General features: G+C 39.4%; 1 protein-coding gene across 1 annotated transcript in view; it reads left to right on the top strand.

The window, feature by feature from the left end:
- Positions 1-26,218, top strand: part of TNKS (tankyrase) — a 99,841-nt gene extending 73,623 nt beyond the window's left edge. Inside the window, exons 10-25 of the mRNA XM_027676951.1 lie at positions 3,216-3,387; positions 4,514-4,593; positions 5,548-5,693; positions 6,674-6,839; positions 9,654-9,873; positions 10,125-10,234; positions 12,772-12,960; positions 14,323-14,560; positions 15,269-15,351; positions 17,876-17,996; positions 18,629-18,726; positions 20,100-20,174; positions 21,395-21,500; positions 22,369-22,555; positions 23,314-23,470; positions 26,030-26,218. Coding sequence (XP_027532752.1) covers positions 3,216-3,387; positions 4,514-4,593; positions 5,548-5,693; positions 6,674-6,839; positions 9,654-9,873; positions 10,125-10,234; positions 12,772-12,960; positions 14,323-14,560; positions 15,269-15,351; positions 17,876-17,996; positions 18,629-18,726; positions 20,100-20,174; positions 21,395-21,500; positions 22,369-22,555; positions 23,314-23,470; positions 26,030-26,116 — 2,235 coding nt within the window. The 3' untranslated portion in view covers positions 26,117-26,218. The remainder of the gene's footprint in view (positions 1-3,215; positions 3,388-4,513; positions 4,594-5,547; positions 5,694-6,673; positions 6,840-9,653; positions 9,874-10,124; positions 10,235-12,771; positions 12,961-14,322; positions 14,561-15,268; positions 15,352-17,875; positions 17,997-18,628; positions 18,727-20,099; positions 20,175-21,394; positions 21,501-22,368; positions 22,556-23,313; positions 23,471-26,029) is intronic.
- Positions 26,219-27,258: the final 1,040 nt, after the last annotated feature.

Below are 27,258 nucleotides of genomic sequence, written 5' to 3' on the forward strand. Positions count from 1 at the left end.
TACTGCAACTTGTCTTCAGAATTAATGCATCAGGAGAGCAGTTAGAACACTTGCACTGCAGGGAAGGATACTCTGATACTGGAACCGTTGTCTGAGCACAGGTTTCACATGTGATTTTTAGAGTGTACATCTTCTAACAAGATCTCACAGAGAAAGCTGCTGCGCTTGGAAGCTGTTGCTTTTTGTGCTGCTGTAGTATCAAGGAGTAGGAGGATATTTAGGGCATTTGATACTGACAGAAAGCTGATATGATTATGAAGTCTTGCAAAAAATGTTTCCTGAACAGGTCCCAGCTGTTGAGCTGCCACAAGTGCCTGGCAGCCAAGGGAATATTGCTATAACTGTGTACATTGCTCCAAGAGAGCAGCATTGGGGGAAGGGGAAATCTCTGCGGTGTCTGATGGTACATGACCATTTCCGTTTCTCTACTGTGTCTGTTCAGGATGGGGAAAAGGAAATGAAGGGGATGAAAGGAAAGAACAGAAGGAACTCTACATTGGGAAATATTGTATAGGACAGTATCCTTCTGTGAAAAGCCTTACTTAAAGGCTCTTCATTTGATAACTGCATTCTGTGTTTACGTTGTGTTTTGCGCAGTGGAATGACTCCTTTCATGCTAAAAGGTGAAGAAATCAGATTGAAAGCCAGTGTCCTGTGGAATAAAAGCTGTCAAACGTGGGATTTTTAACTCCTTGCAGAAAACTTCTCTGTAAAATAATTCAGAGCTGCAAGCCTTCTAATTTCAGACTGCCTATAAAGGGGACTAAATGAATATTTATCATTTTTTTGATAAGTGCAGCTGGAACAATCTGCCTTCCCAGTGCACAAATAAGGCAGTACACCTTGGATATTTTATATTTTGTCAAATAGGGTTTAAACTCTAGCTCTGAATTTGAAAAGGCATATGTTTTTAGACCTGGTATCAAACATTGGTTAACCCAAGCATATGCTGTACCAGATTTGGGTTTTATGAGACTTTAATCTCAGTTTTATATTTCAGTTTGTAGTGCTTAAGTTGGTTTTCATTTGGAAATAAATCCTGTTGCTTCCAGCCTTATTGGAGTACACTCTTTAGTTGGTTTTAGACAAGTGTTGCATTATTGGTGAGAGAAGACCTGCCCCAAAGTGAACACATTCCCAGTGAAATTGCCCTGCAAAGCATTATTCTGCTTCTGAGGTAAAGAGCAGCTGCATTTGGTGCATGCATCCCTCTGTCAGCTGCAGCCCTTTTTGTCTCAGAAGCAAGCAGGTATTTCTTTGAATGGCTGACATTCTTCTGCCACTAGAATTGATTGCTGGCAAAGATAATGATTTGGAAGTGAAAGGAGACCTGGATAAGACATGTGAGATGATGGCTCTGATGACTGTGACAGTGTTCTTTTCAAATGAATATTAACATTTTTTCCAGGGACTTAGTCAGTATCAAGTTCTGCAGTGTGAATGCCTTGCTACTGTTGCTCCTACAGTTTGTTCAGTACAGGCATGTTTAACACAGGAATTCAGTGTTAAAGAAGGCATTACTTATGATTTTCTTTCTTGGATGAACAGTGTTATCAGCTACTTCCAGAATTCACAAATCTCATTTCATTCTGCCTCTACCATCACTAAACATGTATAGCCCCAGACCTCTGCTTTCCTCTGGGCCCTTCTCAGTGCTGAAAGGTATCCAGTGTCCTGAAGTAGATGAGTATCCTCATCTAAACAAAATGATGGATTTGGGACATTCAGCATCTATTTAATATTCATGATAGCAGTAAGTTTTTTATTTGAAACAAAACTTTTAGGGCAATCCCATTAGAGTGGCATGAGCTGAGCACAGTTAGAAGAAAGCAGAACTGTTCTCCTGTCCATCTTCCTGTAAGAGAGGTTTGTGATCTGAGAAATTTTTGCTTTATCAGTCTTTAAAATAGTTTCAGACTACATTGAATCATGCTTCTCTTTATTCAATTGGTTGTTCTTTGTTCTTTCCTGTGGCTTGATATTGTAGTATTGCAGGTACTTATTTTTTTACCCTATTTGGTAGTAGAGCTTTACATAGTTACTCCTTTAATTAAATTTAATTTAGTTATAGAATATGTGTCTTACCCAAGACGTTTTTTCATTTGTTTTTGTGGAAATGTAGTAGGGTTTGCATGCTGCATTTTAGGTGATAAATAGCAAGCAAAACCTTTGTTTGCTGCCACCACAAAGATTTTGAGAAGGTAGAAGGGTGGGGTTTTTACAGGACAAAGTCTATTATGCATGCAGTTCACAGCCTGCAATCTGTAGGCTTGGAAACAGATAACAGGTTCTGAGTTGCTTGGAGAGAATATAGAGTAGTTCTGTATTTCATAAAGTGGTAAAAAAGCTGTTGGGCATTAGCATTTAAATTTGTAATGAATTGCTGCTAGGTACCGAGTATCTTCTTGAAAGGTTATTTTTATGGGGGTGTTTTTCCGCTTTTTAAAGCTCTCTATTATTCTTTGCCTTTCTTTGATAGTGTACCAGTGGAGATGCTTCTAGTTATTTAGGTACTCTTTTAGATCTTGACAGACAGATATGTTTCCATTATCTCATACTCTTTGAAAGCAATACTCCATTTTGCCTGTTTATGCAATCCTGTATTGAGTAGAATTATATCCAGTTATACTTAACATTTCTGTAAAGGCACAAAAAATGAGGAGGAAATGGACTGTTGTATCCAAGTTTTTTCCCCCACCCTTCATAGAATTCCTAGTTTGACATCTTTGTTTTGCATTAATACTTGGTAGTGTGTAATGTTGAGTTAATTCTCCTTCTGAGAATGAGAGATGGTAATTTCCTTAAAGCTGGAAGATCTTCGAATTTTTTGGTAAACTGTTTACGTCCTTCTGCTGTTCTGTGATAGTTTTGCTTTTCTTGCACAAGGTCAGCTTCATCGAATTTTTCAAAAGCTTGATCACTATTTTAAGTATGGTTTTGGGGATCTGCTAGTTTGGGGATCTGCTAGTTATGGTGTTGTCTGCTAGCTCTGCAAACAAATAATCTCTGTTGTTAAAAGACATGAAAATATCTACGGTAAATTATTTTTCCTTTGGAGTGTTTTCCTATTTTGTCATTTTGTTTTGTTTAATTTCAGTGCAGAGGAATTGAAAGATAAATTTGTCTGTCAGAAAATTCTTCTTATTAAGGACAGGGACAGGTGCAGGCTTTTAATTATACCAGTGTTTTATTTTATATTGCTGCTGATTTTTCAGATGAATGCACTGGACACACTTGGTCAAACAGCATTGCACAGGGCTGCATTAGCAGGTCACTTGCAAACCTGCCGGCTGTTGCTGAGTTACGGCTCTGATCCTTCCATCATCTCTTTACAAGGCTTCACAGCAGCACAGATGGGAAATGAAGCAGTGCAACAGATTCTAAGTGGTGGGTAAAAATAAAGGATTGTGTATTTGAACTTCGGTTTCTCCCTTTACAGCTTTGGATATTATTTCTTTTTCAATGTAAGAGACTTGCAGTAGTTTTCTCGTCTATCCCTGTGTGATACTTGTCAGAAAATATAAATACGTAAATAAAGAGCACTGATCAGTTCAATTATTTTGTGCAAATTGGGAAGAAAATAAACCTCTTGTAGATTTAGAGCATGCTGCTATACAGGGAGCTTGTAGGAAGGCACATGTAGGGAGTTTTGGGGCTTTTTTGGTAGCAAGTTCCAAGGCAACTGGAATATTGCTGAGCATGTGGGAAACCTTTTTCCCTTCGTCGGCCTCCCTGTTAGGTACTCTATACTTTAGCAGTCACAAGTAGTGTGTTACAGGCAGAAAAATACTGATATTTGCTAAGCTGTTTGGACTTTTACTTCAAATCCCTCACTTGTCCAGCAGAGAAAGATTTTATTGTTGAAGTGCTTAGGTAACAAACTGCGTAGATAACAATTTGTTTATATCTTGCGTTGAAGAAGTGAATGAATGTTTAAAGAGGGTGCCACTATTTTTCCTGTAAGTGCTTAAGGGTTTGCATCCTCTTACCCATGTTACATTTGAATTTTTGCAAGAACAGAGAAGAATAATTGCATCAGTAGCAACTACAGAGGAAGTAACTCACCTTACAGTGAGATGTGCAGGTAGTCAAGAAAAGGCACATATCTAGATAGATGAGATCTGTGGTAGCTAGAAACTCCATTTCCTCCAATGTTTTCAACTTTATTGCTTTAAAACAGGACAAAAAAAAAAAGCATTTTACAGCAATACAAGGAAGGACTGTTTTGAAGTGTACCCACTCCTGAGATAGCATTACCTGTTTAAAATGTGCACATGAATGTATGTATGTGGATTGAGAGAGAAGAATGTCAGCTCTAGAGTTGAAAACTTACTGGTTTACACTGAAACTAAGACTCCTTATTCAGCTTTTTTGTTGAACATCACAACCCCAACTGCGTTTTTACAGATTACAACAAACCAACTCCACCCCCCAATTTTGGAAAATATGTTGAGCACAAGTTAATATAACTTAATTATCCTAAGTAATCCTAAACATCTTTTTCCTTGTGTAGAAAGTACACCTGTGCGCACATCGGATGTGGATTATCGGTTGTTAGAAGCATCCAAAGCTGGAGACTTGGAAACTGTGAAGGTAGGTTTCAGCAATTCATGTTAATTTTCCACTTTGCATCACTGTGCAAGGCTTGTGGAAGCCTGTGCTATGAGAGTTGTGGATGTAATGCCCAGTGAAACTTACATCATAAAAAATGCTGAGGTGTGTTTCTCTTGAGTTTTTGGTTGCTCATTTTACCAGTCCTTCACGCAGCCATGTCTTTGATGGACTCAGATGTAGCCATAATTCTTTGAAGTGAACCCTGTGATTTGCAGAATCAGTTTAGTAGAAACAAGCCTCAAGTGCATGATTCAATCAGAAGGCAAGCAAACACTATTAACAGGTAGCAGACTTCTTGTTTTAAGCCATCCTTCATCTGAAGGTGAAGGATCAGGCCATGGACTCCCAACATCATGGGAAGGTTTGATCTTGTCTTTCGTGATTGATGTGTGGGCACAACGGTCTGCTTATAGACTGTTCTGCATACATTCCCGCCTTGAGCTTCAACATGATATATATTAATATTCAAACAGCAGCAGTTTTGTGCACCAGCAACTCCTCTGACTGCTAAGTTCAATATTTCTAGATTTCTGAAGGCAGCATGGACTGGAAATGGTAACATATCTGGAAGAAATTACATGGCCTTGAAACTGGTACTTGATGATGTAGAGGTTCACCCTTTCTAATACCTTAGGAACTTTTTCATACTGCTTCCATCATTTAAGTCTTGTTTCTCATAGAGGTACTTTCAGCCATAAATTTAGAGCAGTTATTTTTTTAACTTTATCTAAGTGCAAACAAATTTCCTGATACTTAACTTCTGAAAATTTGTATATAATAATAAATGGTTTGGGGTCTTTGGAGGTGGTAGTTTAGGCTTTTTCTTTTGGGTTGGTTTGTTTGGTGTTTTGCTGTTGTTGGTTGGTTTTGTGGAGTTTTTCTATTTGTTTGGTTTAGTTCCGTACTAGATTTTGGCTATTTTTGTCTTTGCAGCAACTTTGCAGCCCTCAGAATGTGAATTGTAGAGATCTGGAAGGCCGTCATTCAACGCCACTGCATTTTGCTGCAGGCTATAACCGCGTATCAGTGGTGGAGTATCTGTTGCACCATGGAGCAGATGTGCATGCCAAAGATAAAGGGTACATTGAATTCCATGAGATGCTGTTTTCTGTTAGTGTGAGACTTATATCCTGCATATTCATTTTGCTCAGGTCTCAGTAACCATCGTGTTTTTCTCTTGAAAATTTTTCTCTTTCCTTTCTTCATGTTCTGCTTTGTTCCTATGCTGTAGGGAGATTTATAGACCATTAAGGCATACTTTGCTTTTTGGCAAAGCCATCATCAAGTACACTGTAGTACATGATACTTCTCCCTTTTGCCCGTTTTGGAGACTTTGTTGTGCTTAAAAGCAGCCTTTAACTTGTTTTAGGTGATCTAAAATTAGTTTTGAATAGAATGGGGTAAAATACTAGGGTTATCTCTGGTCATTTTCCTAATTCTTTTAGTTAGCTTTTATTATTAAGTTATTTATTGAGTTAATATTCAGTTAAATGATATGAACCATTTACAGGTTTTTGCATTAATTGCAAAGCAGTCATGTAGAATAGCATGATTATGTTTGATCTTTCACTCCAATATATTAGTTTGGGGTGGGGGATAATTAATTTCCCATACTGAATTTTCAGACTCTTCCTGAAAGAAATCTTTGGGCATCTTTCTGTATCTGTCAGGTGTGCAGTGCTTACCTAATAACTATACTTCAAACACTTTATATAGTGTTATACCTTTTCCGGAATTTACACTCAGTATCCAACTGAGAACAACAGTGAGTCTTGCAGTTTAGATTTTCGCTGTTGTTAACAGCATTGAAGTTACGTGCTTGTGGAAGCAGTAACAGCTGGGCTTGCTAAGTATTTAAGAGTCTCGTGGATGAGAACTGAAGGAGGATAATTAAGTTTTAATTGATATTTTAATAGCAGAGAAATAAAACCATGAAAACTGGAAAGACTGAAAGTTACCAATAATGTCTGGTGAAGTGGGAGTTTTATCTACTGGAACTTTATAGGATTGCATATTGGATTTTATTCTCTTTAGCTTTTAATACTTTCTCTTTGATTAGTGGCTTAGTACCCCTGCACAACGCCTGTTCTTATGGACACTACGAAGTGGCTGAACTCTTGGTCAGGCATGGTGCTTCTGTCAACGTGGCCGACCTGTGGAAATTCACTCCTCTACATGAAGCAGCAGCAAAAGGAAAATATGAAATCTGCAAACTGCTTTTAAAAGTATGTGCTGGAGTTCTCAGATGTGTATTTGTCCTGGTTTTAGCTAGGGTAAAGTTAATTTCTTCTCAGTAGCTGTTACAGTGCTGTTTTGGGGTGGGGGGAAGACAAGGGATTGAGAGAGTGGCTGCATGGTGCTTAATTTCCATCTGATCTTAAACTACAACAGTCCTGAAATTCATGTATGTTTATTTTTCTGAAGATTAATTAATGCAAAGTTAATAGCACTCAGTGAGTTCTTGTGGTATCTTTGAATCAATTTTCATCTGACAATTGTCAGATGATTTCTTGTGTAATGTCATTCACTTACAAAGAATCATCAGTACAGGTACTCTTTGCAGCACATGTATTAATACTATTAGCCAAGTAGGACAAGACTCTCAAACTGGAAATTACAGCTGAATTTGTGTAGAAATACAAAACCCCCACCTTGTCCTATCCATCCTTTTCTGGAACAGTTACTGTATTTAAGTTAATACTTATGCAAGAGTGTATTTACAGAGCAATAACTGAAGGTGGCTCCTAAATGGTGTTTGGTATGAGAGAAATTTAAAACTGTTATGTTAATGTATAATTTATCAAGCTTCTGGAGGAAATGCATATTAATATACTGTGGCATATATATTCATTATACTTAGTGGAAGAACCTGTAAAAAGCATGAGGTAATGCAAAGATGTTTCCAGTGAGAAACATGAATCTGAGAAACTTCTTAACATAAGGTCATATCCTGCCGTGGGAGGGTGAGAGAGGGTACTAGAGTAGAATTTCTTGTCAATCCTATTTCCTGTTTTCAGCCTTGCCTACTTATGTCCCTCTGAAGCACAACATTTAAAATGGGAGTAAGTCAGAATATGGATAGTCTTAAAATAATGAGGATCTTCCCCAGCAGCCTTTCATTTGCTGCTGCGAAACCCTGCTATTTCCTTCCTATCTCATTCATTATTTCACTTAATTTCACTTAATTGCCAAAAAAGCAGTCAGAGAGAGTAACACATTAGTTTGAAACACATCTACAGCAGGAACCAGAAGACATTCAGATATGTCTATGGAGTAGGCATGATGATGGCCATGGAAGTAACAGCTGAATACAGAGATTAGCTCAAGCTATAAGAGTACTCATAATCTCTGAAGCACAGTGTTGGTTCATACACACTGGAGTTCTCTGGCCTTTTCTGATCATTCCACTGGGAATTTAGCCATATTTTGTGTTCAAAGGATCCTGAATGGATGTGAAATGGGAAATAGAAAAGTGCTGAAATTTATTTTTTTTTAAATCACTCTTGCACAAGAGCTAAAATATGCCCCTAAGGTGACAGATTTGTAAAGGCTCTGGGTGTCCGTGGAGATGTGCTCACACTGCAGCTTGCACCGGGTTTCTCCTCTGTGTCTCTTATGCCAACTGGCAGTGTTGTCAGTTCCGCTGAGTTGTGGATGTTGAGCTTGAATCCTCCTGACTTGTGTTCCTTCTCTCCTGGTCTGCTTGAAGAAGGAAACAAAAAAGACACTGTCTTTTTTCATCACTTTTCTTTAAAATTACCACCTTCACTTGTTTCTATGCCTTGGAAGGGGTCTCAGAAGACACTGCCTCTTCATTCGGATACTTATTCTGGAGCATATTTGAATAGTTCCAATTTTTATGAGTTTTAAATTAAGAGATTTAAGGTCATATATTGGAGAAATCATTACAGTTTAAAGGGCTTTGTGCAAAGAGTACTCTCTTCCTAAAAGAACCACAGATGTGGAACTGGTTCTGTGTAATCAATACTCTGTCCCTTTCTGTCCCTTGCTGTTTATCCTTTACACCCTGAGCAGAGTTGTACTGCTTCCAAATACAAGGCAGTTAATTCCTTCTGTTCTCCACATTCCCAGCTCATTCCCTGTGGCTCACACTAACACAGATTTGCCAGCATGTCCAGTGGAAAATGGTAGGGCAGACTTGCTGGCAGGGGTTGGACCACTTGTTTGATTATTCTAAAGAGGCCAGTCAGAAATTACCATGCCAGCAGCTGCTTCTGCCTTATCTATCTTTGTTTTTTTCCACTGCTGCTGAGAGTGAACAGGGAAGGAGCTGTCCTCCCACAAAACTGAATGTGGGCATGACTCACACCATATGCTCTATATAGCTGTATGGTCCCCTTCCCATCTCCTGGTGCTCCAGTTCTGTGTTCTTATCACTGCCTGATCTGCTTGTTTTACCAGCAGAGATATACTCCAGCAGTCATCCACCTCCACTTGTCCACCAGAATTTTTTCTGCACTGCTTTCGAGGACCTGTAAACTGCTTAAGATGCTTCTGTTATCTATTGGAATGTGTAGAGAAGAGTATTTTTCTAATTCCCTTCTGAAACAAGTGCCTTTTAATAGTAGGGTGGCATTTAGTAAAACTTGGAGCCTGGCTTTGCTAGCTCAGAAAGTTGTGCTAAGGAGAAACCTCTGCCAGCCATTTGATTCCTGCCAGTTTTCAGGAGAAGGGGAGGACTGGCAGCGAAGAACTTGCAGTTGGCTTTTCTTTAGCACTTGCTGTGACAGTAGGAAGTAGCTATGCAGGACATGATTCTGAACGTACTTCAGTTGCAAGCAGAGCAGTGGCAGCTCTTGCGGAGGGTTGCCATTCTTGCCTATGGAGTTGAGATTCATACAGCTGTGTTTCAGACTAGTGCTGTTAGGCCTCAACCTCCTGAATTTAGTCTCATGTGCAGTTACTTCATGATGGTAGGTCAGCAAAATCTCCTGCCTTCTATCTTGTTCCATGAAATAGCTACACACTTATGTTCACTGCTCTGCTCATGATTGTGACAGTAGCATTTGGCTTTGCAGCATGGAGCTGATCCAACAAAAAAGAATCGAGATGGGAACACTCCTCTAGATTTGGTGAAAGAAGGGGACACAGATATCCAGGACTTACTGCGAGGAGACGCTGCCTTGCTAGATGCTGCCAAGAAGGGGTGCCTGGCACGAGTACAGAAGTTATGTACTCAAGAAAATATCAATTGCAGAGACACCCAGGGAAGAAATTCAACACCGCTACACCTTGCAGGTGGGTGACTCACCAGGTTTTGTGGTATATTTGTGGTAGGCTAAAGATATATTTCACCCAGGACTGGTATAAGGAGAGTTCTGCCGAGAACTGTCCTGTACAAAGAGTTAACCGTGGCACCTATATTTCAGGAGGTAATACAGTTAACTAGGGAAGAGGAACTTTTGTAGTTGAAAAATTGCCTTAGCTTTTCTGTCTAATATTTTCTTTAGTTTAGCTCTCCTAATTTCTTTTCCTGTGCTTTTCTACAGCTGGTTACAACAATTTGGAAGTAGCTGAATACCTTCTTGAGCATGGTGCTGATGTTAATGCCCAGGACAAAGGAGGATTAATCCCCCTACACAACGCAGCATCCTATGGGGTAGGTGCAGGCATTCTTGCTGTAAGTAGACGAGCAAGGAACTCCTTGAAGTCATATCCAAAGCCAGATATTTTGCAGCTGTCTTCCTGTGAAAATAGTTCAGGTTTTGATGGCGTGAAATATTTGTTGGGCTAAGTTTCTGTTGTGAGTCCTGTTTGCAGTCCTACAGATCTAAATAAGACACAGATTCAGGTGTGCTGTAGCAGTTAAAGGCTGCAGTTTGGAAAGATCACTACAACATAGCTTTTAGGCAGGAAAGCAGATGCATAGTATTGAACACTGTTAAGTTTGGGGTGACATTTGAAAGAGAAAAGAGCTCAAGTTGTCTCTGAAAGACTTAGATGGAAGGAAGAGAAAAATACCAGGGGGTCACGTGCAGATGATGATGGGGAAGTGGAAATCTGTTGCAGCTGGTGTCTGGTGGGAAGCTATTGCTACAGTGTTGAAGGGCTACTGTGTTCGTAATATGGTTGTCCTTCAGGGCAAGCCATCTGCTGCAGTGGGCGTCCAGTGGTAGATTGAAGCAATTTTGAATGACACAGGCCCTTCTTCCTCCATATAGAAGGGAGCATCTGTGTACCAGTTGCACAGATGCCTGATAGTTTGCTTATAAGCAGTTGTTAGTTGTGGATAAGGTCAGAAAGAAATCTTGTGCAAGTAATTGTACAGAGACAGTGCTTGAGAAGCTCCTAGCAGTGTGCTTGCAGTCAAACAGAAGACATGAAGCTCAAGAAGTTGTAGTGTTTTTGATGGTCTTGTGATGTGCTTTGTCTGTTACTACCTGGCCTGACACAAGACCAGCAAAATCTGGGAGAGATGACCCTAATAGAGCCACGAGTTGAAATAAAAAGTACAGTGTTCACCTTGTTTTTAAGAAGAGCATGAATGAAACTCATTCTACATCATTTGCATTGGTTCTTTAGGTCAATCTGGGTTCCTACTGTCCTAAAGAGCAAAAAGCTCCAAATCCTGATGAAATATGAGAAATGCAACACAGAATTATTTTATGTTACTGGGTCTTAATATCAAGCAATATTGTTTATCATATACTTACTGCTATAAATATTAATTCTGAGGATGTTGCTTAGATCTAGAGATAAATTCTGTTGTAAAGATTGTGTTCTGGCATGGGAAACTATTATATGTGAAGCCAAAGCATCCCTTACTGGCTCAGATAAATGTCAGAAATTCGTTTGAGCTGATTATCACTTCTAAAATTCATAATGCCAATCTAATTACTTTCTCTAGGAAGAGTTAACTAGACAGTGTTTAATGTTTTTCCATCAACTTATTTAGTTAAGAGTTGCTGTATGTCTTTCCTGTGGCATCCCACACTTCTCTCTGAGCTGTCATCAGCCTGTTTAGATCTCTGTAATGGGAGGTAGAGAGATCAGTACTGGTTTCACAAGTTCATAGCTGGCAGGTTCATAGCTGGCTCTGCCTTTTCCTCACAAAGTATCTTCAGTTCTCCCATCCAGTACTTCATGCTGTGTGACCCTCAATAGGTCTTCCTGCAGCAGAAAAATCACAGTAACAACAATTGCTTTAAAAGTTTAAAAGTTGCAGAGAGGAAAAATAAAGTCTCCAGTATTTTCAAGTCACACTTGTTCAGAGAGCAAGCCGTTTTGTGAGAGCTACAAAGAGTCATTTAATTGCCAGTGAGGGGAAAAATGAAATCCATTGGCAAGTGTTTGTGCTTCTGCTTACAAGTTAAGTGTTTCATCCTCCTACCCATTCATTTTGACTATGTGCTTTTTTATTTCTTAGCTGTATTGCACAAAAAAAATCTACTGGTCAGAGGCAGGCAAAAATTTTATTTGCCAGTTTTCCATTCTCTTATTTTTACTGGGGAGACTCTAAGGATGGGATATTGATGGAAGCGTGGGGTTATAAGTTCATTACTTTTATAGCCTGTGTAAAACAGTTGTCCCTTATGACACTCATAATGCATTTTATCAATTACAGCTCTCATAAAATATGATTGAAGAAAGAACTAATCTCTGCTGGCACAGATAGGTTCAAAGTCTTGCAAGAAATTGCAAGAAAGAAAGTACAACAATAGAGACTTCTGTGTATAGACAGTACATATTCTTCCGTGTACAGACAGTAGCACAACACATCAATCTTCAGAGCTTCTAGTGTTGTATCACAAATGTTGCAGCCCTGTAAATTTGCCAGTTCAAATTTGTCCATGAATATTTTTTTAAATGCAGGATCAAGTATCACATCTGCTTCTGCAGCTGACACAAACTTCATACCATGTACTTAGGGTGATTTGACACAAATATAATTCTGTGCCTGATCCCAGTTACTAGTGTACTGGTGAATGATCTGGTAGTGCACAGATCCAGATGACTATGGAGCTGCAATATAAACTGGTACCTGAAGAAGTGTGCTGCTACGTAGACACAGAAGGCAGAATGAGTTAAAGGAAAGAGAAACTACGGGGGTCTCTAGGCACCATTACCTCCAGCATGAAAAAGGAAATATATGTTTTACAAGTGTCATGTTGATTAAGATGTTCTTGTGTTTTCCAGCATGTGGATATAGCAGCACTGTTGATCAAATACAATACATGTGTAAATGCAACAGATAAATGGGCATTCACACCATTGCATGAAGCTGCACAAAAAGGAAGGACACAGCTCTGTGCTCTGCTGTTAGCTCATGGAGCAGATCCAACCATGAAGAATCAAGAGGGTCAGACACCACTAGACCTGGCAACAGTAAGTTTATGTTAGCATGCCAGCCACAGACTGCTCTGGAGGATTTGTTCTGCACGTTAAATTCCTTTCTCTGGTTCCATGACATCCAGGGTCCTCAGCTTTCATTGTGCTGAGGTGGAGAGAGAAGAGCATCTCCAGAATGCCTATTTGTGACTTTTTACCCATCAGTCCAGGCATTTTCCTTTGGCTGAGATCTTAACATGGCTTGTGATTTAAGGTTTGCTTCTGCTTAAGGATTTAATCCTGGGATCAATCTCCTCATCCAGAAATAAAACTTTATGAAATGTCCTTGATGATGGTCAGTCTGTATACTGTTGATGATCATTTCTTTGAACCTAGGAGGAACACCAGATGGGCCTTTAGAGAAATGGGATCATTTAGAGGATGAGTATGCTCAGTGCCTCCACATTACCTCAGTTCTTTTTTTTTTTTTGTAACACCAAAACAACATTCTGAAATTTGTAGGTGGCTATCAGACTTTTTCTGAAACTGACATCTGTAAACTTTCTTGTTAGTGGTGGCTGCTTGAAAAGCCTGATAAAGTTACATGAACATGTATGTCCCAGGTTAACCAGTCTTGATGGAATAGATCATGCATCCAAATTGGATGCTCTGTCTAGTTACACTGTGAGTGTCTTTTAAGGTCAGTGATGTATTTATGGAGAGTTCAGGAAATATCCCCCAGAGTAAACTGAGCTTTAGAAAACTTGCTTTGTGATGAAGGATGTGAAAATTACTTGATTTCTCTGAGGGTAAATAAGGATGTCTTATTTTGTTCTCTTCTACAAGAACTTGCAAGGGGGAAATTCTAGAAGATGAAGGTCTGTCTTAATTTAGTCAATAAAGGCTAAATCAAATTTTTAGCTAAATTCATACTTCTCCCGAGCTCACGTCTTTTTTTTTTCCTATTCTAACACTATGAGATATGATTACAGCAAAGGCAGTGGTAGTCTTTCTATTGAAACCTTGTTCCAGTGCAAAGTGCTTCAGCTGAAGTTGAGCCTGACAGAGAAATTATGAGGTGGCATTTTCTGGCCTAGGTTCTGAAGGATTCCAGGTAAAATTGCTGTATTGTTCTTCCTGGCTTTAACACCTATAAAGTCACTGTGCCAGAAAGGAAATTAGGTGTACCTTCTTACGTACCTTTAGAAATGGAGAGAACCCGATTCTCCTGTGTCTGAGCAGTGAAACAAAATGTTCCTGCAACCATGAATTCCCCTGTAACAAAAGTTGGCGGTTTTCTTTCTAATGGGGAAGAGATCAATCAATTAAAACAAACAAAAATAAAAATTATATATATTTCCAGAAATTGGTGACTTGTGATAGTAGGACCTTATGTTGGATGTTCTTTCTGGTTTTCAGGCTGACGATATCCGAGCTTTGCTGATAGATGCGATGCCTCCAGAAGCTTTGCCTACATGCTTCAAGCCTCAAGCTACTGTTGTTAGTGCCTCTGTGATCTCACCAGCATCCACGCCGTCCTGCCTCTCTGCTGCCAGCAGTATAGATAACCTCACTGGGCCACTGGCAGAACTAGCTGTAGGAGGGGCATCAAATGCTGGTGATGGAGCAGCAGGAACTGACAGGAAGGAAGGAGAAGGTGCATTTGCTGCTGGACAAGTTTACATTGCTAGAAGTACAGTAGTTTAGTATCACAACAGGCCTTGCTTTATCTGGAAAGCATTTCCAACTAGCCAGAAAATACTGTGCGGCTTGAACTGTTACCTACATTTTAAAGTGCCTGATGCTCGCTCTGTTTTCACATGCTCTGCTAGGAGCACTGTTGACTGTTCATTTGTGTTTGCTGTCAGTGATTAGGTCTGACTACAAAGGCAGATCTGATTAGGTACCCAGATGTTCATTGTTGATTTTATAAAGAAAATCCAATAAGAATTATTTTGATGAAGGAATTATGATTGTGATGGGTGGGGGACTTTGCTAAGGCCTTTTAAACCCTTTAATTAGTATCTGGAATCCATGCTTTAGGTCAGCATCTAGGTGATCACATAGCAAAAATACACCCACTCTTCCTTTCCTTCTCTTTACAATACGAGCCTGCATTTGTCACAGATGGCTTATGCTTTTAATAGTTCATTCTGAAGAGGGAACAGTGATGAGCTTTGCACAGAGCTTTGACACAATTGAAGTGGATTGTTTATTACAGGCATAGACAAATTGCAAAAAAAATCAGAGTGTGGAATTTTGAGAGAATCAGTGCTATTGACTATTTTTTTAAAGTTGATTGGTTTGGTTTGGGTGTTGTTAATTCAGATGCATAGGATATAAATACTCATTTCTTCTCTTGTAGTTTCTGGTCTTGACATGAACATTACCCAGTTCCTAAAAAGCCTTGGTCTTGAACACCTTCGGGATATCTTTGAGACAGAACAGGTAAGTGGCCAGACTCATCTTTGTTTGTATGTTTTAGAGGTAAACTAACCTAATAAATTTGAGCAACATTTTTGGTTTGTAATTGAAAAAGGGAAAAGAAAAAACTCCAATGTTTTGCCCAAGTATTTTGCCCAAGTATGCCCAAGTTTTCTTTCAGTTTTCTGCAGATGAGTTGCCAGATACATTACAGTAAAGTTGAGAAACCTGTGAAAATATCTTCTGTTGTTTGATTCACGTGTCCAGTAGCTTTCACTTTTTTATACCTACACTATGACTGCCAATTTGGCTTGTATTCTGAAAGTTATATTGGACCTTGTGAACTTTGAACATGATGAATATAACAAAGTTAGGTTGAAATGTAACCTGCACTTGTCCTTCAACAGTCTCAACAGCCAGAAAAGCCTTTCACCACCTGTAGTGCTGCATATGGTATTTTGGTTAGATCTAGGAAACACTCCAGTTTGACTATATGCTGAAATAAAAATCTAGTTTGCAAGGACATAGTCACACTAGAGAATCAGAAGCTACATTTCTATTAGGTTTGGACCATAGCATTAATTGGGTTTTGCAGGGCTAACAAGTTTCAAATGGCATTGAGAGATAGGGAAAAAAACCTGCAGATTTATCAATATTTCACAATATAAGAAAGGAGTACAACTAATGTAACAGTTTCTCAACCTTACATAATGTTTTAGAGCAGAAGTCTCTGTAATGTATTTGTAGACTCATTTTATGTACCGTTTCCTAAATTTAAGATGTTAGAGTTGAATAAATTTGTTTGTTTGCATGGATTCATGGTGGAAGTGAAAGGTACAAGTGCAAGAAACTGGATGTGATGATTATTTTTTCTTCCGGCCTCTGCTGCTAATCCCTTATTGAGGGATCAGGAAAAAAAGGTTTGAAATGTAATGTATTGCTTACAGAAAAAGTTCCAACTATTTCTGTGATATATTCTAGGAGGTATCTCTCCAAAGTTAAAATACTGCATAATTTTTTCCCCTTCTTGTATATGAAGCATAAACTTTTTTCTTTAATTTGGAACTGTTTCTATTAAGAAGGAAACCAACCTCAAACCAACCTATACTCTTCTCACATTTCTCTTTTCTTACTATTTTTCACACCTTCCTATTGCCTTGCTGGTTTTGTTCTACTTTTGCTTCCTTAACTTCTAACCTGTTTTAAGATTTTCCCTGGCTAATAAGATTTAATAATGCAAATTGGATTCACTGTATTCATTGTTTTGAAACCATTTAGGTCCTCTTGTAAGTTTCTTTGCGTAAAAACAAGCTCATCTTCTTTAAGCTTATTTTTTTAAGCTGGTTTTTGCAAGCACTGCAGTAACTTTTTGTGAACTTTTTCACCTTGGCTCTACCCTGTTCCTGATGCTTTCTAGGATTTGGGTTTTTCTGTATTTTTTTAATGTTCTGCTGCACATGATGAATGTCTGCAGTGGCTTTTCCACAATGATCCCAGTGGGGTTGTTTTCTGCTCAGTTGGACAGATGTTCAGTATATCTATTAATTCCTTGCTTGAGATGCTTTCTTTTGAATTAATGATATTCAGTTTGTAGTGGACAGAGTTTATACCTGCAATTCAAATTGTGCTAGTAATACAACTTCTTTTGAATCAAGTTTTATGGTTTTCTATTATTTGCTGAGCTCCCCATTCTAGTTTAATGTGTAAATTCACAAGTAGATTTTATGCAGTTATCTCCTCCAGCTGAGATATTTCTGGTTTTCATAGAATCACCACAGTGCACAATTGATTTATAGCGCACAGTACTTTATTTAGCCTTTATCTCCTGTTCTTGACAAAAACGTTTATTTGGCATCATGTTTTATTACCTTTTTGCTTCCACCATTAATCTCCACGACCTTGAAATTTAAAACCTTGTCAAGTGATTGTAGATGTATTCATGTATTGCAACCAAATGAATAATTGTATATGTTCTCACAATGTTAATTATTTCCAAATATAGTGGAACAGCTGAGCATGCCTTAGCATAGCTGACCCACTGGTTTGATACACATGCAAGTGCACATGTGTATATAGATACATAGTAATAGCACACCATAACAATGTTGATCTGAAAAAGACAACGTTTATCAGTAAACTTATAGAATATTAATTTCTGCTTGTGTAGTGAAAATAATGAATTGCACAGCACGGTGAAACTTTGAACGCTTCAAAAATACTCCCATATTTGTCCCAGCATTTCCTTGCATCCTCCTTCTACCTAAGTAAAAATGCTTGTGAGAACCTTGTAGGAGAACTGGCTCTTGTTAATTGGTTTAAGAGAAGTAAAAGTTTTGCACAGCTTCACACTGTAGCAGCTGGATATGGTCCTGCAATAGGGAGAGGTTTGCCAGAAGGTGGCAGCAATTAGAAGTGAAAAAAACCATTAAACATATATAAGGTCTTGGTTGCACCATGAATACAGTCCATTTTCTGAGGTGATAGGTCTTCAGCCTTGGAAGTTGGGCTAGGTTTGGTAAGTGATTTTTGTGGTCTTTCATCTTTCCAGATAACCCTGGATGTGTTGGCAGACATGGGGCATGAGGAGCTTAAAGAAATTGGGATCAATGCATATGGACACCGCCACAAATTAATAAAAGGTGTGGAGAGACTTCTAGGAGGGCAGCAAGGTAAATATGACACTTACTGGTTAGTCTAACTGTTGCATACAACAGGCTCCCAGATGTAGATCTCTCTCTAAATGTAAGCATTGTCACCAGGACTTGAAAGAATCCAGATGTCAGGAAAGTGTATTTGATGGCAGACATGGTGGCTGAGTGGGTTGTGACAGGTAAAGAATATATTCAGGAGATACAGGACCAAGTGATCACTTGCCTTTTCAGGGAATGGACACCCCTGAGGCAGCCTTGGAAGCTGTGCCTGTTTCTCAGCACCCTGTTTCATCCAACCAGGAGCTATTGGATTGGTTTGCCCTACGTACTTACCCACAGGCCAGTTATATCCTGAAGGGTGGACCTGATGGAGTTTTAGCTGCCCCACACTTCTGAGATGCTTCTGTTGAAAGCAGAAGCAATAAAGTGCAATTATGTCCCACATGCATTTTTCTTCTCTCTTTTAAAGCCTCTGCTGCTAACGAAAGGCTTTTTATCTTTTTGAGGTTGTGCTTCTGCCTTGTGTTTATTTTTCATTTCCTGCTGTGCTGGGGTTGTTTAAGAAGAGTAATGATGATGATGGATACAAATAGAGCTGGTATTGGTTTTTCCTGTTGATTTGTGCTCCTTTTCATTCCTTCCCTTTGCAGGCACTAATCCTTATTTGACTTTCCACTGTGTGAGTCAGGGGACCATTCTCCTTGACCTTGCTCCTGACGATAAGGAGTATCAGTCCGTAGAAGAGGAGGTAATCCAAGTCCCTTTCTTAATGCTTCAGTGGCTGTATATTTCTCTTTTCATTTATAACCTGTCAGAACTGAAGTGTAATACATTTTGAAAGTGATGAAATAGGCTTTGGTGTGTGAATTGCGTAGATCTGACATGAAGTTTAGGCCTCTTCATTTGTCTTTTCACATAGAGCAATGATAGAAATTATTTTGCTGTGTCCTGCTAATTTTTTTAACGAGTGGTCTGTTTGCTCACTTAGTGTTATTCCAATTTGTTGTTGTTGTGTTTTGAATGTTGTCTCATAGGAAGGGTTTCCACAGCTTTCCATAGGTAGATGGACCTGCAAAAATCAAAAGCTGTGTATAAAATCCGAGAGATCAAGACCTTGCAATTCTCTAGGCATTTTCTGTGCTCAAGCTATTTCTGCAAGTGAACCAGCTTGTTTTCTCTTGTCTCAGTGGCTTAGTTAATCAGTAACCCAGATAAACAGCTCTTGGTTAATTGAGCATTGACTGCAATTTTGCCTCCCACACACACATGCTCTTTTATTTAAGTAAACTACAAGCAGATACCATTTTGAAAGCAAAAATCACAACAGAGAAGAGACTTCCTGAAGAGTTGTATTTGGAAGAAACTCCATTTTACTGTGCATTTACTATTTGTGTCATGTTCCTACGCTATAGCACAGAAATCTTGGAGTCTTTTTTAAAGTCTAGATATTCAGTATCGGTGCCAGTTAAGCCAGTATATTTTTTATTAGTAACTTCATAAACTGGAGTTTGTGCAGATTGTTTTTATAAACTTTTCCAACAGAAAGGGTCACTTGTCTGCCATAGTAAATTGAGATATTTATTTGAACTGTTACTAAATATTGTTGCTGTAGCTATAAATACTTCTGGAAAAGACACAATGAAACCATTAAAATTCTCAGGATCTGCTAATGACATAGGAAAGTTTACAGTACAGCCATTTTCCTATCACTAAGAAATGCAACCTAACCTCATTAAAATCACATTTGTTATTACTTCAAAGTGATATTTTTATATATTCATTTTCAAGGATTGTTTTTTTCTAATCTGAAGCAGATTTTCTAGTTGTATATAATTTGGATAGGAAGTGCCATTATTCCCCTTTTTTCCTATGTAGATTTTTATTACAAGATTGGATAATTGCATCATCCAACTTCTCTACTGTGTACCAGCATAGGATGCGGGGTGCTTGAGAAGTTAAAGTGTACCTCAGTTTGAAATTGATGGGGTTTTTTTACAGCTTTTAATTAATTTTCAGTCAAGATTGCCCGTTGTTGTCAGTGATATTCTGAGACACTGCATGGATACTTTACTTTGCTAGCAAGCTTTTGTGGTGAACATTCAGTTGTGTTCTTTTATGTAGATGCAAAGTACAATCCGGGAGCATCGAGATGGTGGAAATGCTGGTGGTATCTTCAACAGATACAATGTCATCAGGGTAAGTTTCAAAACCTCTTAATTTTATGGGATAAATTATGTTAGTATCTATGCCAGCAGGCAGAATTGGTTTAATGGATCACCCTTTTATATTTAAAGTTCTTTGTTGAAATAATATTCAGGAACAGAGTTAAAGCAAGTGCTAGATGCTAAAAATAGACTAAATGTATGCTCTGCACATGAAATGAGGGAGAAGTGTCCACTTGGGCTTTTAAAGGAATCTGAAGAACTGATGTTGAAGACAGAGGTGGTGAAGAATCTGACTTTTTCACAACCTGATTAAATTTCAGAGGTCTACAACTTCTGTACTTGACTTTGCAACCCAGATCTGGTTTTTTTTCTCAGTGTAGTCTTTTTTTGTCTCTTTAAAGAAGATTTGGGGAGGGGGTGTATGAAAGGGTGATCATGACTTTTAATAAATGTTTCTATCTCCCTATGCAATCTTAGATCTTGACACCTCCTTCTTTGCTTTTGCTAACTAGAAAAATATGTTTTACAAGCCCTGTTATTTCAGAAATCAGAGTGTTGTCTTTCTGAGGGAAAGTACACTTTCTGGTTGCTTTTTGGGGGGAAAAGGAAATAGAGGAAATCAGAACAGAACTTGGTTTCTGAGCTCCAGAAAACCCATGGTGCCTATCTGTTTGAAAAGTAAACCTGTGCAGAGCCTTTGCAACTTGATCCAGCAGATCATGCATCCCAAAGTAAACTTTGCTTTCCATCCCACTCCCAGCCAAAGGTAAAGTCCTTTAGAGAAACCACAGTAGTATGAGCGTGTGGCTGAAACAATATCTCAGGATAGATTAAACAGCACATCTCCTTATTTTTTTCCTCAAAAGTTGTTTCTTTTCATAAAAAATAAACCTAAACTAGACGGCTAGTTTCAAAAAGCTAGACTAGATTGTTCAACAGAGCTCAAAGCAGAGAGGGAAGGAGTTTCAGACAGTTTCTAGTTCTTTGTGGTATTGCAGGCCTCAAGAGAAGAAGCCTGAAGGTTTAAACCTGACAACTTAAGTTGCAATTTCACACTAGTTTTAACCATTTGTGTGTGCTACAGAATTGTTTGAAAGACTTCAACCTTGTGTGCAGAACAGGCTGGGGGTTTCTTTGTACCCTTCTCATGTCTTGTTCTCAGTTTCCCTGTCGAATTTATGTGAACTCTGTGAAACTATATTCCATTTCAATTCCAATTCAAGTATGGTTGGACTTATTGTGCCACTGCAGATTCAAAAGGTAGTGAACAAGAAGTTGCGGGAGAGATTCTGTCACAGACAGAAAGAGGTCTCAGAGGAGAATCATAATCATCACAACGAACGCATGTTGTTTCACGGTAAGGAAGTAGTGTCTCTTTGTACATATTGGAATTTAACAAAAAAACCTAAACCCTACAAGGACCCACAGGCAATATTAATGTTGCTGTGTCACTATCCTGTACAAGTAATTGTATATCTACACTTGAAATGCAGAGGGTGCATTGGGGGCGGGGGAGTGGTGGAGTTAGTCTGTATGGTTACTGCAATTCAAAAAGCTACACTAGGTAAAAAAATACTTTTTGTTGTTGTTGTTATTTTAAGAAAAAGGAAGGTTTTTTGCTAAGCCATATCTTAGTCATTTCCAGTAAAGCTGCTAGGCGGTTGTTACATTGCTGTGAGAAAAACATGGTATCTTCTGAATGAGGAGAGCAGCACACAGTAAAAGCGTTTTACCCTGGTGCTGATTCAGGCAAGCCATCAGGGAAAGGAATCAAAACCAGCTATGAGTTTCAGCAAGAATTCTTTAGAAGTGCCTACAAATGACAGTTGCCTGAAGGTCCTTCTGCCCTAGATTCTTCTATGATTCTGTATAGGAAATTGGTTTTGGGTATGGTTGTCTTGACATCTTGCCCCATCTTAACCAGTACTGACTGCTGGAGAAGGTGTGCATTGACAAGATAAATTGCACTGAAATGTGAGTGGGGGAAAGCCTTTTAATGAGATCCGTGAAATGAGTAAGAAATGAGTCACACGTGGGATTTTGGTATATAATGATAAATCCCACACATCACTGCATCCTGCTGGGTATCGCCCCCTTCCAGCTGACTGAGCACGCTTTCTGGTATTTAATGGTCTATTTGAGGCAGATAAACTCCTCTTGACATAGAGTCCTGTATTACTATAAAACTTAACAAGTATATATCTTTTTGTGTCATTCTCTTCTAGGGTCTCCTTTTATTAATGCTATCATTCACAAAGGATTTGATGAAAGGCATGCATACATTGGAGGAATGTTTGGAGCTGGAATTTACTTTGCTGAGAACTCCTCAAAAAGCAACCAATATGTGTACGGAATAGGGGGAGGAACAGGCTGTCCCACACACAAAGACAGGTCTTGTTATATCTGTCACAGGTATGAGTCCAGCAGAGTTCCCCATACGTAATTTTGGCTGTCCTGGTTTTTACAATCCTGGCCCAGGATGACTTGTAGGGAAAGAATGGCCGCTTGAGCTTGGTCATGGCAGGAAAAATGCAGTTTTCCATTTGTCAAAGCTGAACAAAAAAGGATATAAATGCAGCAAGTCCCACAGGAAGGTCAAAAATTACATCTAAGCATGCAGTGAGTATAAATCAAAGTGAGCTGTGGTCAGGAAAGAGGCTTGAAACAGCAAGTTTTAAAATGAAGAGTCAGGGGAAAATAGCAATTAAACTCCAGGCACTCTCAGAACAAAACTGCAGTGCAAAGTGGTGGTCAGCAGTACAGTGTTGTACTGTGGATCAGATAATTCTGGAGGTAGCGAGCAGGACTTAATCACAGCTTTGTTTTGTACTGGAGTAGATCAATGTGTTTCTCACACTTTGACACATGTCCATACCCTGCTGATAGGAACACAGAGAGTTTCAGCTTCTTTCAACATCTTTATATAAAGTGAACTAGAATAGGTCTCAATGTGAGGACTAAATGAAGTGTGTGTTTTCCCTTCTGTGTGTCGTGAAAGATTTTTTGTGACAGGTTTCATACAGTCTTAGAACTGGTTTCTAGAAGCGTTTCTCTAAAAAGCTTTGAGAAATTAATTGTAACAAAATAAACTCAAAAGACTGAAATTGTTCTGGAAGCATACAACTCCTAGTAAGATATTTGAAAAATTATATTTTCTTTTTTCCTTTTAGACAAATGCTGTTCTGTAGAGTGACCCTTGGAAAATCCTTTCTTCAGTTCAGCACAATGAAAATGGCTCATGCCCCTCCAGGGCACCATTCTGTTATCGGCAGACCAAGCGTGAATGGACTTGCCTACGCTGAATACGTTATCTATAGGGGAGAACAGGTATGTAAGTTAGCAAGGACTGGGCTTATGGAAGTACAGAGCTTGGAGCTGGAGAGGGGATGTGACTGATTTCCAGACCAAGTGTGCTGTGATAAGGTGATTGATTAGATTTTTGATTTTTTTTTCATTTAAATGTGGAAATAAACTGTATCTAGCCAGCAAATGCTACTCCCGTCCACTGAACTACTCTGATTTATACCATGCAGAATTTCCTGATTTCCCCTGTGCTGCACTGCTAGAGCCTATTAAGAATTGTGGTTTCTCTCTGTAGGCTCTCCTTCTCCCATTCCATTTCACTGCATTACTGCAGTATCACGATCGCATGCATTTTTGGGGCTCTTGTACATCTTGAGGATTCTGGGCTTTTTACCTCTATATTCCCAGCAGTGACTGAGACTGCCATTAAATGGCAGCTGGAGTAGCACAGCAATCTTCAGAAGCTGATATTTAATCTAAATAACTCAACTAGACCCTGGCTCTAGAAAAGTGGTTTGCTTACTGTATTGGGTGGCTCCAAGACCACTGAATGACACTGAATAGCCACAAGTCTGTGGGGCCTGATGACATGCATCCCGGGGTCCTGAGGGAGTTGACTGATGTTGCCAAGCCATTCTCCATCATATTTGAAAAGTCCTGGCCACCAGGCGAGGAACCCAGCAACTGGAAAAAGGGAAACATCGCTCCTATTTTTAAAAAGGGGAGAAAAGTAGACCTGGGGAACTACAAACAAGTGAGCCTCACTCCTGTGCCTGGGAAGATCATGGAACAGATCCTCTTGGAAGCAGTGCTAAGGCACATACAAGACAAGGAGCTGATCCAAGACAGCCAGCAGAGCTTCAGTAAGCGCAGATCGTGCCTGACCAATCTAGTGACCTTCTATGATGGAATGACTGCAGTGGTTGACAAGGGAAGATGGACCGATGTCATCTACTTGTCATGTCCTACGTGACATCCTTATCTCCAAGTTTGAAGGGTGGACTATTCTGTGGATAAGGATTTGGCAGGATGGCGCAGCCAGAGGGTTGTAATCAGTGGCTGTATGTCCAGGTGGAGGCCGGTGATGAGAGGTGTCCCTCAGGGCTCTGTCTTGGGCCCTAGAACAGGATGCCCAGAGAAGCTGTGGATGCTCCACTCCTGGAAGTATACAAGGCTAGGCTGGATGGGGCTTTGAACAACCTAGTCTAGTGGAAGGTGTCCCTGCCCATGGCAGGGGGCTTGGAACTAGATGATCTTTAAAGATCCCTTCCACCCAAACCATTCTATGATTCTGTGCTAAGGTATTATATAATCTTAAGTTCAGGTTCAAAGGAAGCTTGGGGAGGTCTCCCTGGGCCAACCTCTTGTTCACACTGAATCCAGGCCAGATTGTTGAGAGCTTTCTTTGAGCAGGCAGGTCTTGGAGGCCTCAGCGAATAGTGTTTCACAGCCTCCTACAACAGCTTGTTCCTTTGATTACTTATCCTCGCAGTAAAACAATGTGTTCTTTATATGAAGTAGAAATCTTCCCTGTCTTAATTAATCACATTCTCGGCCTGCGCATCTCAGAAAATCTGTGTTCTCCATTTCATTCATAATGGAAGACTGCTGTGAGGTCCCACAAAGCCTTCTCTTTTCTGAACTGAACAAGCCCATCTCCCTCAGCCTCTTCTTGTTTATCCTGTGCTCTCTCCCCCTGACCATCTTATTGGTCCTTTGCTGAACTTGTCTCCAGCTTGTTGGCATCTTTCTAGTATTGGAGGGCCCAAAAGTTGTATGCAGTTTTCTAGATGTGGTCAAGTGAATACTGAATAAACAGCAGTCTGAATAAACATTGCTGCTGATGTACCACAGGATGCTGGTAGCCTTTATTGCTGTCAGGACATGCTATTGATTCTGCTTTAGCTTGCTGTCACCCAAGGACCTCCAGCACTTTTTCAGCAGAGTGGCTTCCCATCTTGCAGTGTTACAAGGACTTCGTCCCAGGTGCATTTGCCTTTGCTGGATTTCATGAGGCTTCTGTAGGCCCAGTCTCCCTCCTCTCATCTGTCTAGGTTCCTCTGATTGGGGCTCTGCCCTCCAGCAACTTTAGCCTTGTTCTGGGACTGAACCGACTACCAGCTGTCTTCAGAAAACACTGGACAGATGACTGACTGGGTTATGTTCTTTGGGTGGGCCAGCTGTTTTACTGCCTGTAAAGGAATTTGCAGGTCGCATGGCAAGCTAGTGAGCCTTTTGGGGTCAGACTGTCTGAGATTTTTGAGTAACTTATAGGCCCTGACTGATTAGTAGGATTAACTAACAAGGAGAATAATTGTGAATTTCTGTTACACACAGAATTTCTGGCAGTGCCTGCATGGAAGAAACATCTTTCTTTCTATAGTATATTAACCGAAGTATTAACTACGTTGAGCAGTTCCCACTTATTGCTGGGAATCCACTTTTTCTTCTGCATGCTGTGAACACAGAGCTGATTCTTGCACTGTCCTTTATGGGCACTGTTTAGTGAAATCCAAAAAAATGGGAACTTACTGAGTGTACCCTTGCATAAAGCACTGTTTTTTCTTCTTGTTTTACTTTCAGGCATACCCAGAATATCTCATTACATACCAGATTGTGAAACCAGAAGCTCCTTCACAGACAGCAACAGCAGCAGAGCAAAAGACCTAGTAGCTTCAGAGCAGTGAAGAAGGATGTGGCTTCAATCTTGGACTGGATGGATACATGTTTCAGAAAATCAGTATCATAAAATTCTTAACAACCTGGAAATAAGCTGTATGTTTTTTATAAAGCATTGCTGTCTTGATGAATATGATATGAGTAACTCTTGCATACTCAATTGCTACTGTTCCTCTTGAGGAAAGTTTACAAGGGACTGCCTTTTAATAACATATCTCAGGCTCCTAGTCTCTGCAGTTACCATGTATAAAATAATATTGTTTTGATCTAGACCTTGGGAACATTATTGTGCAAATGGAAATCTTTACTGGTGCCATCTCACATGTTAAAATTTCAGACACTACTATTCTAGTTATTTTATTTGCAGATAAATTGCATTAAGCCCATCATTTTCTTTTCAGCATACATCATTCATTTTCTGTTGTCAAGAGATCCTATTTATTCTTCTTTTGTATTCTGAAGTTGAGCCAGAACCTTCTTGAAAATATTTTGCACAAAAATCGAGTCGACTAAAATCATTAACAATGCAATATAAATTTCATCTGAGGAGGGGCTAGGTCAAGTTCTTCAATATAGGGGTTTTTTGCACACCTCTGAGCAAACAATAATATGAGTGAGTGTAACTTCAGAGTGGAGACAAATCATGATAGTTCATTGCTTTGTCTGTGCGAGTTTTCTGGGGGAAGCCCTGGGAAGTGTTTGCAAGGGTAAAACCAGCTCTTGTGCGTGGAAGAACATAACACAGGTCCATGTCCTCTGCTGGCATCCCTAAAAGAACATTTTATAACGCTCCTATTAAGTACATGCAGCTTGTGAAATGTTCTCCAGTTACAGCAGCGTATGGGTTTCTGGGAGATAGCAGGTGAAAAGTCAGAAGATTTCATACACAAGGGCATATCTAGTTCATGTTCCTCTGTAATATGAGACCCAGTAAATGGGTTTCAGGCTGGTAAGGGAGAGTGTGTTTCATGTCACATCTTTGCTTGTGACATCACAGTTGAAGAGCTTAAGGATTTACAAAAGTAATAATTATTTTAAATATCCATTTTACATTTTGATGAGAACGAAATTTTAAAATATCAGTTGGCAAGTGGATTTGTTTGCAGGTATACCAGAGAACAAAGCTAGGATTT

The sequence above is a fragment of the Neopelma chrysocephalum genome, unplaced genomic scaffold (genome assembly GCF_003984885.1).
Source record: "Neopelma chrysocephalum unplaced genomic scaffold, ASM398488v2 Primary Assembly neopelma1_42b, whole genome shotgun sequence".
NCBI lineage: Eukaryota > Metazoa > Chordata > Aves > Passeriformes > Pipridae > Neopelma > Neopelma chrysocephalum.